At 40.8% G+C, this 19288-nt stretch overlaps 1 protein-coding gene across 2 annotated transcripts in view; it reads left to right on the top strand.

Moving 5' to 3' along the window:
• LOC122646175 (vacuolar protein sorting-associated protein 54, chloroplastic) overlaps positions 1-19288 on the top strand; it is a 130514-nt gene that overhangs the window by 29330 nt on the left and 81896 nt on the right. For both annotated transcript variants that reach the window (XM_043839668.1, XM_043839669.1), the window contains exons 6-7: positions 2864-3020; positions 3163-3251. In XM_043839668.1, the coding sequence (XP_043695603.1) occupies positions 2864-3020; positions 3163-3251 (246 nt within the window). The remainder of the gene's footprint in view (positions 1-2863; positions 3021-3162; positions 3252-19288) is intronic.

The following is a 19288-nucleotide window of genomic DNA, read 5'->3' on the forward strand; positions in this document are numbered from 1 at the left end:
GAAGTGAAAGGGAGGTCTCAGCAGTCTTCAGTTGATGTCTCCAGAAGCAGTAACAATTACAAGTAGCAGTAGTCACCAACAGGGAATTGAGCAGGGTAATGAAGAGGAGAAGAGGAGAAGAGGAGAAGATAGAAGAAGGGGGCAGGGGGAATGGCTCTGTCAGCCTGGGTCTCTCCCCCACAGCTATCTCAACTGTTGAAACAAGGAGGAACTCCCATATTCGATGGCTAATTTGGGCAGAGAAAATTCTTTTCTCAAAATTCTGTTCCTTCATTAATATGTGATGCCTATTAATAGCTTAGGCAAGCTTACAATAAAATAGAAACTAATCTAACATAGAAACTACTAAATCCTAACTAAAATAGAAGGTAACTAAATTAAAATTACTAGGCTTAATAATTAAGCCACATGCAAGGAACAAATTAGAAACTAATAAATATAGAAACTACTTAAGTGCACCAATCCTAGCTGACTGGTCAAAGGAGAATCCTATCAAAATCGTGGGGCATCTTTGACTGGTCAAGGGGGGGATCTTATCACTATTGTGGGGCATCTTAGATCCCTGCTTGGCTGGCTCGAGCTGGTCCATCTCTGGCCCAAAAAGGGGCCTGGTCTGATGGGTCTTTTGCCTCTTCCCCTGGCTAGAATCTACATCACACACACACACACACAACCAAAAATGGTAGTTCAACTATGGACCTTAGTTTGGTAGTATAAGCTGTATGCTGCTTTTATACATTCTCTAATATGGACTATTCCACACAAAATTTGGTACTGGAACACGCCTTACTCAATAAAACAACTTAAATATGCATTAGGAATGAATAGAAATAAAATTATAAACCATTTCATAATTATCAAATGTTATACATTATAAATGGTTCATTACAAAGAGTTAAAGATATGGGAGTCAAGAATACAAACTAGTCACCTCTATGCCCATCCTAGAGTCCTAGTACGATATCGAGTTCCACGTTTGTACGGGTGTGATTTGGCAAGAAGGCACAAATATCACAATTTCCCCAAGGTTTCCTGTCGAAACTAGCAAAACCAGCGAAATAGGTTGAAATTTTGACCCATTTTGTTATATGATATTTATTATAAAGCTAAAGTATCACTTTGGTCGAAATTTCGTCCAAACACCGAATTTCGACTGAAATCTTGTACTCCTTCAGTATTGCACTAAATTGCGTTTCAATAAATGTCGTAACCGAAATATTTTGTGAAATTTTGCAAAATCTTGAACTATGTAATAGCTGTAGAAATAACCATTCCATCTCTCCTCGATGTCCTCATCCCTTACTAGGACTCTACCATCATCACTTTTAATGTATCTAACATGGTCGAAAGCTCTACTCATCTTTTCCCTCATTCTAGCTACACTGATGCTTTCAAATCTGATTTCAACTTTCCTGCAAGTTACTTTAGTAATCTCCTAATATGTTCAAATCCGACCATTGGTTTTGGTTCAGACTTTAAGGGTTTATTCTCCTTGTTGGCCCACTCAACCCGAATTTTAGCCACATCAGACTTGTCTTTTCTCTGTTTAATTAAATCTCAGTTGCTGGTTTTGGTTCTATATGAAGTTTTCTAATCCTAATCTTTAGGTGATTAGAATACCCCACTACTTCTCCTTTGAATGGGTTTATCTCTTAAAATTATATGTTAAGAAGAAATAATCTTTAATTTTATACATTACCCCCTTAAATTTATATGTAAAGCAAATACTATTTTCTTTAACATATAACCCCCTTAAAATTACAACATAGTAGGCAGAAGAAATGCTATATTTTACATCTGAACCCCCGTTTTATAAACATCCAACTTGATAAACTAGGGGCTGCGTAGGTGTCTGTCTGGTCACTGCCTAGGCTCGCCTCAGTGACACGACAACTATGTCTTGTCCAAAAGGAGACTTGTCCCTTAGCTTGATTTTTCAGGAAAAAAAACGTTAAATGTCTGCTCATTCTCCAAGCCACACAGCACCTAGATTTTTGTTAATTTTTCCTTGGCCATAAGCAATGATTCTGGATCTTCCTCCTGTGTACTTATCTGATGGTTTAGCATTGGGGGATTCCTTGGCTCCCTCCCTTCACTATCAGGCTGCTTCCCTGCTTAATTGGAATTTTGGGAAGACCAAACTCTCAAATGCCCTGTTGATGTTGCCAACTTGTCCAGTTGTCCATTGTTTATATGTGATTGTAAATTTTCTCTTCGATCCCATTTTACAAATCTGCCTACTGACCTCGGGGTACTTGTGTGGAATGGACAACCTAAACCAATCATACCCAATGACAAAGCATTGTCTTGAATGGCCTGTGGAGAGATTGAAAATGGGGATTCACTGAAAGATCAAAACGTGATACGATTTTTTCTCAGCCATGTATTTGTTTGTGTGGATAAATATTGTAGAAGATTGTGGCATTTCTCATTTTTCCCATTTTTGGGGGTTATTGAAGGGAACAGTATAGACTGGACTTGTATTTTGAAGGGAATTAGAGGGTTGGAATTTTGTGGAAGATTGTGGTACTTATCATGTGTTTTTAGGTTGTTACAGTAACAGTCTGGGTTGAACCTCTATTTTGTAGGAAATTAGAGGGTTGGAGGGGGTATGGACTATCTCTTCTTTTGGCTTCTTAAGAAAATATGCACAATGCACCTCCTCTAAGATGATGTTGCTGATTTGAAAATTTGTACATTTGCTACTTGTGAATGCCATCTCCTATAGTGATGTTATGTCATATTTTAATACAAGATTTCTGCTACCAATCAGAAAGGGGTAAAAAGTGCTTTTGAGGTCATGGAATTTCTACTAAACACCACACACAGCATCTTCTTCTAATCACAACTTTGTTTCTTTCAGGCAAAACTTCCAGCTGTGCTGAGGTTATATCGTGATACACTTATTGCCGATATGAAAACTGCCATTAAGACCACAGTAGCAGAGTTGCTTCCTGTTTTGATTTTACGGCCCATGGACACTGATTTGATCACTGGAGAACGAGCAATGGATACAGATGGTGAGAAAAATCCAGTATATTACCATTTTCTTCTGTAATTGCATACATAACTTCTGTGCCATATGGGTGGTATTGCTGCCTGCTAGAATGATTTATAGTGTTTTTGTTCTTTGCAAATTGACCACTTAATGCTGCGACTCAGGTGGAGGCTCATCCCTTGCAAGCAAGCTGCGGAACCTTTCATCTGAAAGCTTTATTCAACTTTTGGATGCTATTTTCAAGGTTGTACAGGTAAGGTAATGCTTGATTGTATTTCTTTTCTTGACTACATGATTTTTGTGTGGAAACATGGATGGTCCCTCTTTCATTTGTTATTGATAATGATGTACATGATAAAAAGAAAAGAAATTTGCTTGCACCATTCTTCCCGATTTTGTTTGTGCCAAGAAGAGATTATGGTACAGTAACTGATGTAGTAGAGCTTCCGTGGACTTGACCAAACCCTTTAGGAAGCCTAGACCGGGATGAACTGGGTCCAGATTTAGTTTTGGTCCAGTAGGATATTTAGAGGTTTAATTTTTTTTCCGGATAATATCTTGAAATCTCTATTTTATGGAAAGTAGGATATCGAGGGAGATTATGTAATCTATGATTTTGGGTAGGAGTTAGATGCGTAGGATATTCTAGTTTTAGTTTGCTTCAAGTTTCCTTGTTGGATGCAATTTTTTTTTAAAATATGCTTGTAATCCAATGATTTAGTAGTTGAATGGAGCGAACATTGAGTTTTGGTTTGAGTGTGCCTGTGTGCCCTGGGCAGTGGCCATCTTGACTGTCGTTTCCTTTTCTCTCTCCCTGTTATGGTCGATCAATTCTTCCTTCTCTCCCTTTCCTTGCGGCATCTTTGCAGCTCCTATTTTCCTCCTATTCTTTCCAGTCAATCCCCCCTGTTTCTCTTCTCTCTCTTCTTTAACTATCATAGTCACGAGACTGGATAACCAGCAAGGCCCTGATCTGTTCTGGTGATAGTTGCAGCCCATAAACAGATGATTGATTTCCTTCGTTGTTGATTCAGTCAACTTCAGATTTTGGGGCTAGTTCACCTCTCTGGGGCAACCCAAGTCTTGGATTTTTATTCCCAAAGGCTCCCTCTTTTGTAAACTATGTATCAGAATTCAAAACTGGGTTTGAGGTTTGCACCTCCTCTTGTTTCAGAAATTTCTTCAGTAATTTTAGCTTGTTGAATTGCATGATGATTGGTTGGGTTTCTAAAAGCTGTAGATTGGCAACCTTATCCTAGATTTTCGAGTTGAAACGGTTTAAATCGAGTATGATACCTCACCCTAAAGCAGCCTGTTTCCTTCATGTATTCTGTTGATTGTCATGAGGAAGAAGACTTGGTGACAACATCTTATTTGTCACTATATCCCCTTCTTTTCCCCAAAATACCCCCTCCCTTTGTTCTTAATTCTGCTTTGTCCTTATTTCTTTGTTAATGCCTATTTTGTCCCTCTTCTTTAATTAGTAATCACTAATCCCTTGTCTGTCATTTCCTTTTACAGCCTTATAGTATCAACATTATGCTAGGGTGTCCCCCGCCAAGATAAGCGACACGCTACACTATGACCAGGGTGTAGTGAAAAGTGAGCAAGGGTTTAGCTAGGGCATCCCTGGAAAGCGACGTGCCGCGTTGGTGCTCGGATGTAGTGACAAGTAGGCAAGGGTTCTCGCATTGTGGACGAGTGTAGGTAAAGAAGCTAGTGACAAAGCGTAGGATTAAATTAGCATCTTGGAACATTGGATCTTTAATGGGTAAGAGTATAGAATTGATAGATGCTACGAGGAGAAGAAGGATTAACATAGCTTGTATTCAAGAGATTAGATGGAAGGGTAAAAAAGCTAAGGAGTTGGATGACTTTCAACTTTGGTACATGGGGGACAAAAGTAATAGAAGTAGAGTGGGCATATTTGTGGATAATGATTTAAATAGTGATGTGGTGGATATTAAAAGATTCAGAGATAGGGTTATATCCATTAAGCTTGTGTTAGAGAAAGAGGTTGTCAATATAATTAGCGCTTACACACCTCAAGTAGGATTGGATGAAAAACTGGTAAGTTACAATTTTGGGAACACATGGATGGATTAGTGCAAGGCTTTAGTCAAGATGAAAAGGTTATTATAGAGGGTGATCTGAATAGACATGTTAGGACTTGGGAAAAATTGTAGAGGCTATGAAGGTGCACATGGAGGATATGGTTTTGGAAAGAGGAATGAGGATCGGATCTCAGTTTTAGATTTTGCTGTGGCTTACTATTTATACATTGTAAACCCTTACTTTGAAAAGAGATAGGAGCATTTAGTTACCTTCAAAAGTTGGCATCATTGTATCCAAATAGATTTCTTCCTAAATAGAAGTTCCGATAGATTGTTATGTAAGGACTGTAAGGTCATATCCGGGGAGAGCCTAACCACACAACATAGATTAGTGGTCATGGATATGTGCCTCACTACACAGAACTGTAAGAAAGGTGAGCTTATTTGCCCTTGGATAAGGTGGTGGAGCTTAAAAGGAGATGCTTTGAAATCATTTACTGATAAAGTGGTCAAACAAGGAAAGTGGGACTTTGAGGGAGACAGTAAGACACTAATACAATGTGGAACGAGATGACTACTTGTATTAAGAAGGTTGCTAAAGATGTCCTAGGTGAATCGAAAAGAAAACGTCATTCCTCTAAGGAGACTTGGTGGTGGGATGATGAGGTTCGAAGAACAATTAAGACTACAAAACTAGTTATAAGAAATGGCAAAGGACTAAGGATGTTGAAGATCTACAAAGGTATAAATTTGCAGAATTGAAGCTAAAAAGAATATGGGAAATGCAAGAGCGAAGAAATATGAAGATCTTTATAACAATCTAAGCACAAAGGAAGGGGAAAAAAGCTATTTATACGATAGTTAAAATGAGGGAAAGGAAGAGTAGAGATCTCGGCCATGTTAGATGTATTAAAAGTGAAGATGGTAAAGTACTAAGGGATGACAACATTAAGGAGACTGCACTATTCATCAAGACACCAAATGTCATAGATATATATGAAAATGCCAAATGAATGGAGGTGAAGAATTGTGGTTCCGATTTACTAAAATAAAGGTGATATTCAGAGCTGAATAACTATAGAAGCATAAAACTAATGAGTCATACTGTGAAATTTTGGGAGAGAGTTATTGAAACCCACCTGAGACAAGAAACTACTATTATGGAGAGCCAATTTGATTTTATGCCAGGAAGATCCACGACAGAAGCAACTATTTGCTTAGGAGATTCATGGAAAGATTTAGTGATTATAAGAAGGATCTCCTTATGGTCTTTATTGACCTAGAAAAAGCTTATGACAGAGTCCCTAAAGATTTAATCTGGCAAGTACTAGAGTAGAGAAGTGTTTCAAGTAAATATGTGGACATAATTAAATATATGTATGATGGTGTGGTGACTAGTGTAAGAACTGTGGGGTGTAAAGGAAGTGAATGTCTTATTACAATTGAGTTACTTCAAGGATCAACTTTAAGTCATTTTTTTTTTGGATGAATAAAAATTATATTACGAAGAAAAGCGAATAATAGACAAGCTCGAGGGGGCAAAGAAAAAGCAAGAGAACATGGAGGGGAACAACTAGCCTAACCAACAAGGGGAGGAGGGGCTTGTTGCAAAATGGATGGGAGCAAACCCCAGTTCCTTGGGGGGTCCTTTACAGGTAAATGGAGGGAGCGAGGCAATCTTGGAACTGACGTCGAAGAAGATGCATTCCAAATCTTATCCAAAGAGCCGAGAGTTGGGAATTCATCTTCGAAGATTACGCTCCATCCAGATGTGGGTGATGACGGCACAATAAGCTAGCTTGCCGACGGCGTCACAAATGGAATATCTACTAAAAGTCATATCAACCTAGACCCACTCTCTTTGTAGTGGAAGGGATCTTTTTTCCCAGGCCAGTAACTACTAAGAACTCTATTCCATATAGAGGTGGCAAAGGGGCAAGAGAAGAACAAATGGTTTGCGTCCTCGTGGCCATTCCAACAAAAGCAGTAAGAAGGAGAGACCTGAATCTGGAGGTGGATGAGGAAAGCTTGCGTGGGAAGACAGTTGGAGAGGACTCTCCAAGTGGTAAAGCTCTGACGGTGGGTGCCTATGTGTCTAACCAAATCCCTGGCTGAATGGGAGTTGAACATACCTGGGGTTGAAGGAAGCCAAAGAACCACATCACCTCTACCATGGTGACCAGGGGGATGGGGGGAAGGGACCGCCAAATGTCTGAAAGGAGGGGAGGGGGGGGGGGGAGGAGGGGGTAGACCAAGTACCCTGAGAGATGATGGAATTTACCAAGGAGCCTATGTCAAGACCTAAGGAGTATATATGTCTAAAGCTCACAATTATTGATTGGACACCTTGGTAGAGGTGATGTGGTGCTAGATGATCTTGTGCTAGGGTTAGGGGTGCTTGTGTGCCTAAGCAAATCCAAGCTAAATGGGAGCTGAACATACCTGAGGCTGAAGGAAGCCAAAGAACCACATCACCTCTACTATGGTGACCAAAGGGGATGGGGGGAAGGGATCTCCAAATGTTTGAAAGGAGGGGAGGGGGAGGAGGGGGGGGGGGAGGAGGGGGTAGATCAAGTACCCTGAGAGACAATGAAAGCTACCAAGGAGCCTTTGTCAAGACCTAAGGAGTATATGTGTCTAGAGCTCACAACTATTGAGAGGACATAAGAGGGATGCCACTTGTTGAGCCAAAGAGAGGTAGAGAGGCCATCATCAATCTTGGAGGAGATGGCATTCATAGCAAGGTGCTTGACCTGCAGAATCCTAAGCTAGACTCAGGAAGCATCGGAGGAGGAGGCAATAGACCGGAGACCGTCTCTGCGAAGGGGGCCCACATAAACCCAGGAGGTCCAAATGTTGTCCTTTGAAACTAATTTCCAGATAAGCTTAATAGTGCCAGCAAGGTTGATGTCCTTAATTCTTCTCAAACCCAAGCCCCCTTCAGACTTGGGGAGGCAAACAAAGGACCAACTAATGGGATGAAGGAAACTGGCAGAGTCGGTTCCTTTCCAAAGGAATGAGCACATAATGGACTCAACAGCTTTGATGATGGCCTTGGGAAGGCCAAACACCTAACAACAACAACAACAACAACAAACTCAGCCTTATCCCAACTTAATGGGGTCGACTACATGGATCAAAACAAAACAAGATAGGGAAAACGGAGGCCTAAACAAAAAAGGGAATGAAGAGATGCGAAAAGTGGGATGGGAAATGAGATGAGAAATGAAAAATGGAAAATAAAAAGGAAAACGAAAGATAAAAGTAAGAGGAAAGAGGCACAACCCAACAAGTCAGGAGAATCTCAGCTAAATGGGGTCTGATACATGGATTCTTGCCCTCCAATATGTTCTATCTACTTGGGATAAGACCTAGACTATGCATGTCCTTCCTCACAACTTCTCTTATGGTCATTTTAGGCCTGCTCCTACTAGCTCTTTTAGTTCCTTCAATTAGGATCATATCACACTCCTTACTGGGGCGTCCCTGGGTCTTCGTTGTACATGACCATACCACCTTTAACGACTGTCTCAAAGCTTGTCATTGATTGGGGCAACTCCCAAGTCAGCTCTAATACATGCATTCCTTATATTAATACATTCATTCCTTATATTATCCTTCTTAGTTTTTCCGCACATCCATCTTAACATCCTTATCTCTGCTACACAAAGCTTCTCAATATAACACTTCTTAAGTGCCCAACATTTTGCCCCATACATTATAGCCGGTCGTACAACAGTACTATAGAACTTTCCTTTAAGCTTTAAAGTAATACGTCGGTCACACAACACTCCGGATGCACCTCTCCACTTCATCCAGCCCACTTTAATTCTCTGTGATACATCATCCTCTATGTCACCTTTATTTATGATTGACCCTAGATATCTAAAATAGTCACTTTGGGGTATCTCTCTTTGTTGAAATACTGTTTACGTGACACTGTTCACGTGAACAGTGATATGGTTGATATGTGTATCTTCTATTTTCCTAGTCCTAGTTGGAGTCCTAATTTCTAATTATGTCAAGTCCTAATTCTATTGTGAGTTGTTAGTCTTAGTTTCAGTTTGAGGTGTTAGTTCTAGTTCTTTTCCTATTGTAACTTGGAATCCTATCATGATTAGGAGTTCCCCTTTCTATTTGTAATTTCCCCTCTATTATAAATAGAGGGGCTTTCCTATTAATGAAAACAAGAAGTTATTATTCTCTCATTCTCTCTTTTTTCTCTTCTCTCAAGTTACTGGTTATAGGTCCTAGGTTTTCTACATGGTATCAGAGCTAGGCAATCAGTGACTGATTCTCTCCAAGATTGCCATTTTGAGAGTCGGTTCGGGTTTCTGGTTTGAAGAAGAAAACCCTAGTTCATAGAAAAAGAAGAACTAGGGTTTCATGTACTCAATTCATTTTTTCGATTCTAAAAACTCTACATCAGATTTCGAATCTGATTTCTGCTCTTCAGATGAGTTGTAGATTAAATACTGATTTGTTGATCGATTAATGAAGAACCTGGTTCCGGGCTGTAGATGCTTCTGAAGAACCTGCTTTCGTTGAAGGTGCAATCCCTTTGCTTATCGTGAGGAAGATCTCTGATTTTCTGGTTTTCGTCTCGTGAGGAAGATCTCTGATTTTCTGGTTTTCGTCTTGCTGAGTGTTGCTTGGCTTAGTTGTTGGATGGGCTCTTGTTCTCTGATGTTGGCTATTGATTTCTGGTGGTATCGATTCTTTGCTGGTATTTTGTTGCTGCTGGTTCGATTGAAGCTGTTTTTCCACGGAGTCAATACTTATCGCTGCTGTTCCCCTACCGCCAGATTGGAGTTGCAGGTTTTCTGTTTAATCTTCGACCTTCTATTATTTGGAAACTCCTTTGCTGGACAATCTTTCAGTTTTTGTGAGGTTGAAGTTGCAGCTTTTGTTCCGCCTCCTCCTTTCCCTGCTTTCTGATCTGAGTTTTTGGAGATTATTTTAATTTTCTCCATGAGCTGCTGTTGTTTCTGATCGAAGAATCAGTTGGCTGCTGGTTCTCGTTTTCCTTTGTGGCTCGTTTTCCTCTTGTGGTTGGTTCTTTCTCCCATCGTGAGATTGAACCGTTGAAGACAGCGTTATATTGTTTTGGCTGGTTGCGTGAGGAAGACATCCAATATCTCAAAGTGGGTTTCCTTTTATGAGTTGGTTTCCTTTTTGGTTACTCTACTTTATTCCTAGCGTTTTATTTTATTCTTTAAATTCCCTTTTATGCCCTTATCATATTTTCTTATCTACCTTTGTCCTTATTTTACTGCTCATTCCAACATTACCCTTTTGCCTTGGGTGGTATTTGTAAGTAGATTTCATCTAAATTATCTACCCAAGAGCCCCTTGACAATTCTGGTTATTTACAAGATTGCCACTCTCCATAGCCATTATTTTACTTATTGCATCCCATTGCTTTTTGTTTGCCAAAAAGGCCCGTGCAAAATTCTGGTTATTTACGGAACTGCCATTACCTTTTAATACATTCCCCTATTTGACTACCCAATTGACCCTTGAAAATTCTGGTTTATTACCAGTTTGCCCTTAGGCTTGGATTGTATTTAAAGTGGATTTCCACCAAATTACAGTCATGCCATCCTTTTTTTTCCAACACCGTTCCCTTTCAATAATTCTAATTCCCTTCATATCGCAAAACATACCTTTGGTATTTACCCGTAACATCTTTGGAAATTTCTGGTAAATTACAATTTTGCCATTCCTTCCTTCTTAATTACCCTTAGCACCTCTTGGAAAATTCTGGTATGTTATGTTTTTGCCCTATCTCTTACATCATCTCTGTTATGTCCACGTGTACTACACGCGAGGGGGGGATTATGTACAATACACCTGCAGACATTGCAGAACGCAGAACTTGCAGGAACATTGGTGCAAAACATAGAAGATCAGTTTTCTCCACTATTGCCATTGGGTATTCTTCGTTATTGGGTTGAGTTTGCCGTAAGGGGGAGATTGAAGTATTGAAATATTGAAGATATTTGGTTGTTGCCTATTTGAGAACTTTCGACTGGGTTGATACAGTTTTTTTCCGCTACCTGATTCAGCTTGTTTTTGCTACTTGCCGCTATAGTTATTTCACTTTAAGATTCTATGTCACTATGACAATTTGAGATTCATCATTGGATAGCTATTGAAGATCGTTGAAAGCTGCCTTTTTTGGAAGACATTCCAGTACCGGTTTGTTGATCATGTCTGTCCAAGTTTTGAAGATCTATTTTTTCAAGTTCTTGAAGGTTTATTTGGGAGATGCATTCATATTTCAAGCTGGATTCTACTGCACCTTAGTTTTTTCCCATTTTGTTCAAGTTGGGCATTGGTACCTTGTATGCGCCAACTTGAGGGGGAGTGCTAGCATTATTATGGAGTTCTTTTTTTCCTTTTAGTTCAAGCTGGATCTTCTTTCCTTACTTATTTGTATAATCCAGCTTGAGGGGGAGTGTTGAAGTACTGTTTATGTGACACTGTTCACGTGAACAGTGATTTGGTTGATATGTGTATCTTCTATTTTCCTAGTCCTTGTTGGAGTCCTAGTTTTTAATTATGTCGAAGTCCTAATTCTACTGTGAGTTGTTAGTCTTAGTTTCAGTTTGAGTTGTTAGTTCTAGTTCTTTTCCTATTGTAACTTGGAATCCTATCATGATTAGGAGTTCCCCTTTCTATTTGTAATTTCCCCTCTATTATAAATAGAGGGGCTTTCCTATCAATGAAAACATCAAGTTATTATTATCTCATTCTCTCTTTTTTCTCTTCTCTCAAGTTACTGGTTACAGGTCCTAGGTTTTCTACACTCTTTCTTCAATTCGCACCCTATCAGTATCCATCATAGTATGACTACAATTACACATCAAATACTCCGTCTTCATTCTACTAATCTTAAAGCCTCTTGTTTCCAAGGTTGATCTCCATAGATCTAACTTAGCGTTAATCCCTGCTTTTGTCTCATCCACCAAAACGATATCATCGGCGAAGAGCATACACTACGGGACCCTTTTTTGAATGCTCTTGGTTAGATCGTCCATGATAAACGCAAAAGATAAAGGCTTAAGGTTGATCTTTGATGTAACCCAATCGTAATTAGGATCCTTGTCCTGACCTCCCACAGATCTCACACTAGTCACCATGCCCTCATACATATCTTTAATTACATCCACATGTTACTTGACATCCCTCTCTTCACTAGAACATGCTGGATTAAGTCTCTAGGGACTTGGTCTTGGACTTTTTCCAGGTCAATAAAGACCATATGGAGGTCCTTCTTGCTATCTCTATATCTTTCCATGAGCCTTCTCAGTAAGTATATAGCTTCAATGGTGGATCTAGCTGACATAAAGCCAAATTGGTTCACCGAGATATGAGTCTTTCTTCTCAAATGGGCTTCAATAACCTTCAATGCTTTTCCTCCACTCATCTGGCATCTTCCTTGTGTTCATAATTCTGTTAAACAGGTTGGTTAACCAATATGCCCTACAACCTCCTAGGGTTTTCCACACTTCTATTGGAATCTCATCTGGGCCTGGTTTCTAACATGCTTTCATCTTTCTTAGGGCTTTTTTAACTTCTGCCACATTAACCTTTCGTACATATTTATGACGTGTGGTGTCTTGTTGAATAATGTAGTCGTCCTGGTTATTCCTCCTCGACCTATCTCCATGTAGTAGGTTACAAATATATTCATTCCCTCGCCACAGCTTCACAGCCTGGAGAACCCTTAGACTTTGCCTCCCAACTCAAGCCTTCCTGCTCCACCGCAACATCCTTGTTTCCCCAGCTTGCGCCCTTTGTTGAAATGGCCTTGAGGACACAACCCACCTTTTCTTTGCTTGCCCATTTACCTCCATCATCAGGAAAAAAGCCTTATCCTCGATATGGCCCCGCTGGAGGAGACCTTTGGCCTTTGAGCGAGAATGGCTATGGTTGGACATGACTTTTTCAGGGACCTCTATCTGACACACTATTGGGAAGTTGGTCTTTGGCGCGACTATCTATTATATTTGGATGGAGCGGAACCTTAGGAGATGGACTTCCAACTCTCGATCTTTTGATCTGATTTGAAAAGCCATCTCCTTTGACGTCTCTTCTAAGCTCAGTTTTACTCGCCATCGTCGCCTTTTGGATTCCCCAAGGAACAAACTTAGTGTTGTCTCCTGGGGTCTTGATTTGTCTCTTTTACTGCCTTCCACCTCTGCGTAGGTTGGGTTGCTTGTTCTAGTTTCCCCCCCTTTTTTCTCTTCCTGCCCCCTCCCGGGGTTTGGTATTATACTTATTCACCAAAAAAAAATATATTAATTCCATCTCTTACCAACACTCTTCCGTCATCGCCCTTGATACATCTCACTTGACCGAATCCTCTAATCTTCCGTTCTCTCATCTTAGCTATCTTATATATAGCCTTTTCCCCTTCTTTTGTGTTTAGGTTGATATAGAGATCCTCATATTTCGTTGCCCTAGCCATCCCCACAGTTTTCCTAGCTTCGTTTCTGGCATCATTATACTTCCTTTTATCCTCTGTTTCTTTAGTCCTTTGCCATGTCTTTAAACAATCTTTCTTGGTCTTAATGGTTGCTTGAACCTCAACGTTCCACCACCAAGTCTCTCTAGGGGCCTGATTACTGCCCTTCACTACCCCTAGTACATCTTTGACAACCTTCTTAATTCAAGTCATCATCTCGTTCCAGTTCGCATTAGTGTCTCCCTCAAAGTCCCACTTTCCTTGTTTGACCACATTATCAGTGAATATCCTTAGGGGCTCTCCCCTTTTAATCTCCACCACCTTATTTTAGGGTACATTGGCTCCCTCCTACATTTCTGTGCATTGAGGCACATATCCAGGGTCACCAGTCTATGTTGGGTGGTTAGGCTCTCCCCAAGAATAACCGTACAGTCCTTATACACCAATCTATCTGCCCTTTTTAGGGTTTAAGTTTAGGGTTTAGGGCTTGGGGTTTAGGGTATATAACCAGCCAATCTATGTTGGGTTTAGGCTCTCCCCAGGAATAACCTTATGGTCCTTACACACCAATCTATCTACCCTTTTATATAATAAAATAATAGGGTAGAAAGGAGAGGACACTCCTAATGTATTAATAGCCACTCTCAAAAGGTAAAATAAGGTGCATATGCGAGCAAAGCAATGGACAGAGATGGTAAAGCAGTGCTTAAAATTAAACAGATAATGATGATAAAGTAAACAGGAAGCTCAGATTAGCGTCCATATGAGGGGCATGCAGTTCGCATGACATATAGAAATGCATTAGGTGGCTTGGCGATCATACAAGAAGATTGAAACAGAAAAGGCAAAACAGGACCAAGCCACAGATTAAATATTAATAAAAGAAAGTAAACAATTCTACCTAAATAGCATCAGACAAAGATGTAAGCCAAATCTACCACAAAGGAACTATATGTTTAGTAGGATGAACAATTAACGAAAACACAAACAAAACTTCACGCACACCAGAGGGAGGCAGCAGGGCACAAAACCAACATGTATTGAAGAACTATGACTGAGACATAAATTATAGGAGGGAGAATGCCAACAAGTGACTACGCACAAGAAATAGCAAACGAAACCTACGAATAACAAACAATGAGAGTAAACAGTTCTAACTAACAACAGCAGACAAAGATGTCGACGAAGCCTAGCAAGATGAACAAATAATGAATAGATCTAGCAAGATTAACAAATAAGGAAGACGATTACAAGGGATTCCCCAAACAAAATAGAGTCAGAAAAATCTTACCACTGTAAGGAGGACAAGGGTACCTAATGTAGTCCTAGGTAGGAGAAGTCCCACTAGGAGCTAGGGGAATAGGGTTACCTAACAAGGCTGGCCGATTGGGACAGATTGGGCTAATTAGGGCAGAAATTAGGGTTAGGGTTAAATAATGGTATTGGGGTTTATAGGGTTTTAATATGCAGGTTTAGGAGGCCTTAATGGCATAAGAATATTAGGGTTTGGAAGGGTTCTAAAATTCTGCAGTTGGGCAGAATCGAGTTGCAGGTTTTTAGGTTTAATGGAGTGGAGGAATGGAGGGGTTAAAGTGGAGACTAAGATCTAGGGTTAAGGTCGAGTGCGGGGAGTGATGTGGGGAATGTAGGCTGGAAGTAGGGTTTGAAAGTGAAGGCTAAATCTGGAGTTATGGAGGAATCCTAGTGGAGGTAGGAGTGCAGGTTTAAAGGAGAATTAGGGTTTGATGGATGGAGGGGAATGTGGATTAGGTCTAATGGAAGATAAAGGCTAGTAGAAAAAGGTTTAAAATAAAAAAACAGCTTCAAACTCAATGTATTGCAGGAACAATGGCAGCAGCTTGATGTCTTGAAGAAGAAGAAGGACCTCCCGATCTACAAGATGCAAGGAGTTGCCAGAATCCACCAGCCCTCGCCTTGATATTACTCACAAGGCAATTCTCAGAAAAGAGAAGCAGCATCAGCAAAGGCCAACAGCAAAACACGATTTTTTTAAACATAATTAGGTGGGGGAGCCTGCCCACGATTGCTATATTTATAATAAGAAAAAGGGCCAAAGGCCTTACAGATATTCAGATCTGGATTTGGAATCCCAGATCTGATTCCTAGTTACAAAACAACTCCACCCTCTTAAAATCGTGGAGGGGGGGGGGGAGACTAAAACATAGTTTGAACAAAAATTTAAAAGATGCTCTAAGAGCCAATAGAAATAAAACAAAACAGCCAATAGGAAAGAGTCACTTAAATTGGACCATTGGTTGGACCGGTTCAATCTAAGAGCTAAAAAAAAAACTAAGTATAGAACTGAAAAAACTAAACTAAGGCTCCTACTAAAACCCTAGGCTTAGGGTGGCTTCTTCAATTCGAGGAGGCTAGGGTCTGCATCAGTACCCGGTGAATTAGGCCTACCTGTGCCAGAGGGAAGTCTTTTCACATATATACTTAGGTCACCAGAGCTCAGACACTCGCAAAGTGTCCGATTCTACTTTTTATCTTTAATTGCCCCAATGGTAGAGAGGCTGCGGGGACAGAGGGTAGGAGAGGGGAGTGAATGAGGGTAAAGTATCTGTCCAACCCCTCTCTTTGTGTGTGTGTGAAACACACCACACCAATAGATGTAGAAGGATTGCAGCACTGATCTAGTGAGCTCAAGGTGACTTGCATGAGAGAAAAGTTTTGCTTTCCAAAGCTGAAGGCTTTTGCGCATAAGGTCTAAAATGGGGGTGAAGTGGTGGGCAGTCAACCTTGCTGTGATGAGGGGAGACCGAGGAATTTAACAAGGTACCAGGGGGGAACCCGGTAAGGAGAGTGAGATGGGATTTGGAGGATTCAGAGACTCCAACAAAGAAGACAATGGACTTCAGGAGGTTAATGCGCAGGCCCGAGAGCCCTTGGAAGAGGTGCAGAGAGGACATAATAAACTCAATGGATTGGGAGTTGGCCTTAGAGATGATCATGAGGTCGTCAGCAAAGGCTAGGTGGGTGAGGTTGGTGGATTTACATTTGGGGATGGGAGAGATGAGTTGCTGGTTAGTTTTGGACTGAATAATGCAGGAAAGGACTTCAAGGGCCAAGCAAAAGAGGAAGGGGGAGAGGGGACAGGCTTGGCGGATACTGACAGAACAGGGAAAGTACCCAACAGGGCTGCCATTGACCAACACAGAGAATCGAGGAGAGGAGATGTAGGAGGGGATCCAGTTAACAAAGACCGGGGGAACGGACATTGTGAGAAGAGTTTGGGAGATGAATTCCCATTTAATGGATTCAAAAGCTTTATGAATATCAATTTTCAAGAGGGCAGAGGGGGAGTGAGATTTGTGGTCAAACCCTCGAACAATCTCCTGGCAGAGAATGATGTTGTCTGCTATGCTGCAGCTAGCTATGAAGGCATATTGATTAGAACTAACCAAGGTGTCGACAACGGGCTGAAGGCAGTTGGCCAAGATTTTAGCAATGACTTGTAGAGAAGGTTACAAAGGGAGATGGGGCGGAAGTCTACCATGGCGGAGGCCCCTTCTTTCTTGGGGATGAGGCAAAGGAAGGTGTGGTTGATGCCTTGGATTTGGTTGGGAGAGTAAAAGAAGCTTCAAATAGCTAGGGTAAGGTCAGCACTAATGATATCCCATCAAGAAAGGAAGAATCCCACGCTGAATCCATCCAGTCCGGGAGCTTTGTTGGATTTGTGGGACTGGACGGCAGCATGGATCTCAGGCTCTCAGCATTGGTAGGGATGGCCTAAGAGGGCCCAGGAGGTGAGGGGGGATGAACTTGTTGAGGAGCTCATCAGGAAAGGGGGTTGGAGGGAGGGGGGAGGTGGGAGGGGAAAATATCTCAGAGAAGTAGGAGACAACTTCAGATTTGATGGTGTCGACACTGGTGAGGAGAGAGCCATCACTGACAGTGAGCAGGTGAATGGAGTTGGTATTGGTTTTGGCGATCTGGCCTTGGGGGAATGTACACCACACAGCCACGATATATGCTTTAACATTATTAAACTATGAAAAAAAGGTTAACATACTGTAGAAGTCTAGACCGAAGAAAAAAGATGATAGATAAAGAGGAAACAGAGCAATGTAATCTGATAGCTATGCAGAGGATTCCGTGAGTTCGGACAACAGATATGCTCATACCCCTAAATTGAGCACAAGTATTCCTCTAGCTCCATGGATCGCTATGTACATCAGAACAGCATTCTTACCAAAGGTCCAATCATTTCATGCCAGCCAGAATTTCCAAGTGATAACCCCAGAAGTCAGTAGGGAGTCTTTTTCCCTTAATTAACAATTGGCATTCCATCTGATGATCACACAAAGGTATTCTCTGGTTATCTCAATTAACTCTATAGACTACAAGAAGGAATATATGCAAAATTATAGTTATGGTAGGGCTGTTTGTCTCAAAAGAAATTCTATCAAGGTCAATAAATACCTTCAACATTCCACCAATGCACATTAGCGATGAAGAAAGTGAGCTCTGAAGTTTGCAGACTTGAGTTCTTCCCATACAAAGGCATTGGGGCTTAGTCTCTTCGATCCCAAATGATGATAGAGGCCTAGAGTGACTCCTTGTGGTACCAAGAGTGGGCCTATGTGGTAAGATATTATATGAAGTTACCAGCCCTAAGTACTCAAGTTGCAAGCCATAATGGTGCCGCTGTTTAATCTAGAATCACTTGCAGTACATGATTGCACAGGAGCCAATGGAACCTGAAGGGAAAATGTAGATTGTGGTAGGCTACACAGCAAGGGATCAAGACCATGTTCCCTTCACTCTTCTTGGATCCAAAGTTTTATTTAAATATAACATTGATTTCCTGTCATTGGAAAGGTTTTCTTAATGAACTTTGGATTCCGGGATTATGAACTTCTGATGCAATTTGAATTAGTTATGGCCAATAATAGATAGTGGATGAGTTTGTGACTGGAGTTGCTACTTTTGGGCTTATGTATTTTTTTTTTGTTGGTTCCATTAGTTAGAGAATAATGGTGATGCAGATCTGAAGACTTACATCCGTAAGAAGAAGAAGTCGTCCAAGTAGCTGTTTAGTCTTTTAGTAGTTTTCCATACTTAGTTATTGATATATTTATGTTTTTAAATTGAACCTGGTCAAAGCTGGTTCAATTTAAGTGATTTTAGTAGATTTTCATTGTTTTTTTTTTTAATGTTTTATTTGGGTCTACTCTCCACGGCTTTAGAGAGGGAGTGTTTTGTTTAGTAAGTCGGCTAAGGGGGTTTTCCACTCCTAGGCTGCTTAGGAGAGCTGGCCTTAGGCCTTACAAATAAATCAATTTGTGGGGCTCCTCTTTACCTCACAGAATTTCAGAAAAAACAACTCTCAGACTGCAGCTCTGCAACTTTGTCTTCCTTGCATAAGATTTGTCTTGTGTTTGATCAAGGCTGACGGAATCGGTGTTTGATCCAATTGACACCTTGCGGTGAGAAGCCCGGGTGGATCGTTTGGTTCTCTTTTGCATCACCATTACTATTCTACAGTCAAGTTATCTGCTTACAAGGATTTGTTCATCACCTACAAGTAAGTTCAAGTACCCAAACCGTAGATTCCCTTGTCTCCAACTTCTATATTCAGCCCAGACCAACCCAACTGTGGGAATTCTCCCAAAATTAGGTCGAGTGCTCCCCTTTCCCATTGGGAAACTTGATCCAAGTTTGGGTTGGTTCTGCCCAGCCAAACCCTAGCAGACCCATTTTCTCCCTATTAACACTTACCCTAGTTTTCTCTTTACT

This window comes from Telopea speciosissima, chromosome 11 (assembly GCF_018873765.1).
Source record: "Telopea speciosissima isolate NSW1024214 ecotype Mountain lineage chromosome 11, Tspe_v1, whole genome shotgun sequence".
Lineage (NCBI taxonomy): Eukaryota > Viridiplantae > Streptophyta > Magnoliopsida > Proteales > Proteaceae > Telopea > Telopea speciosissima.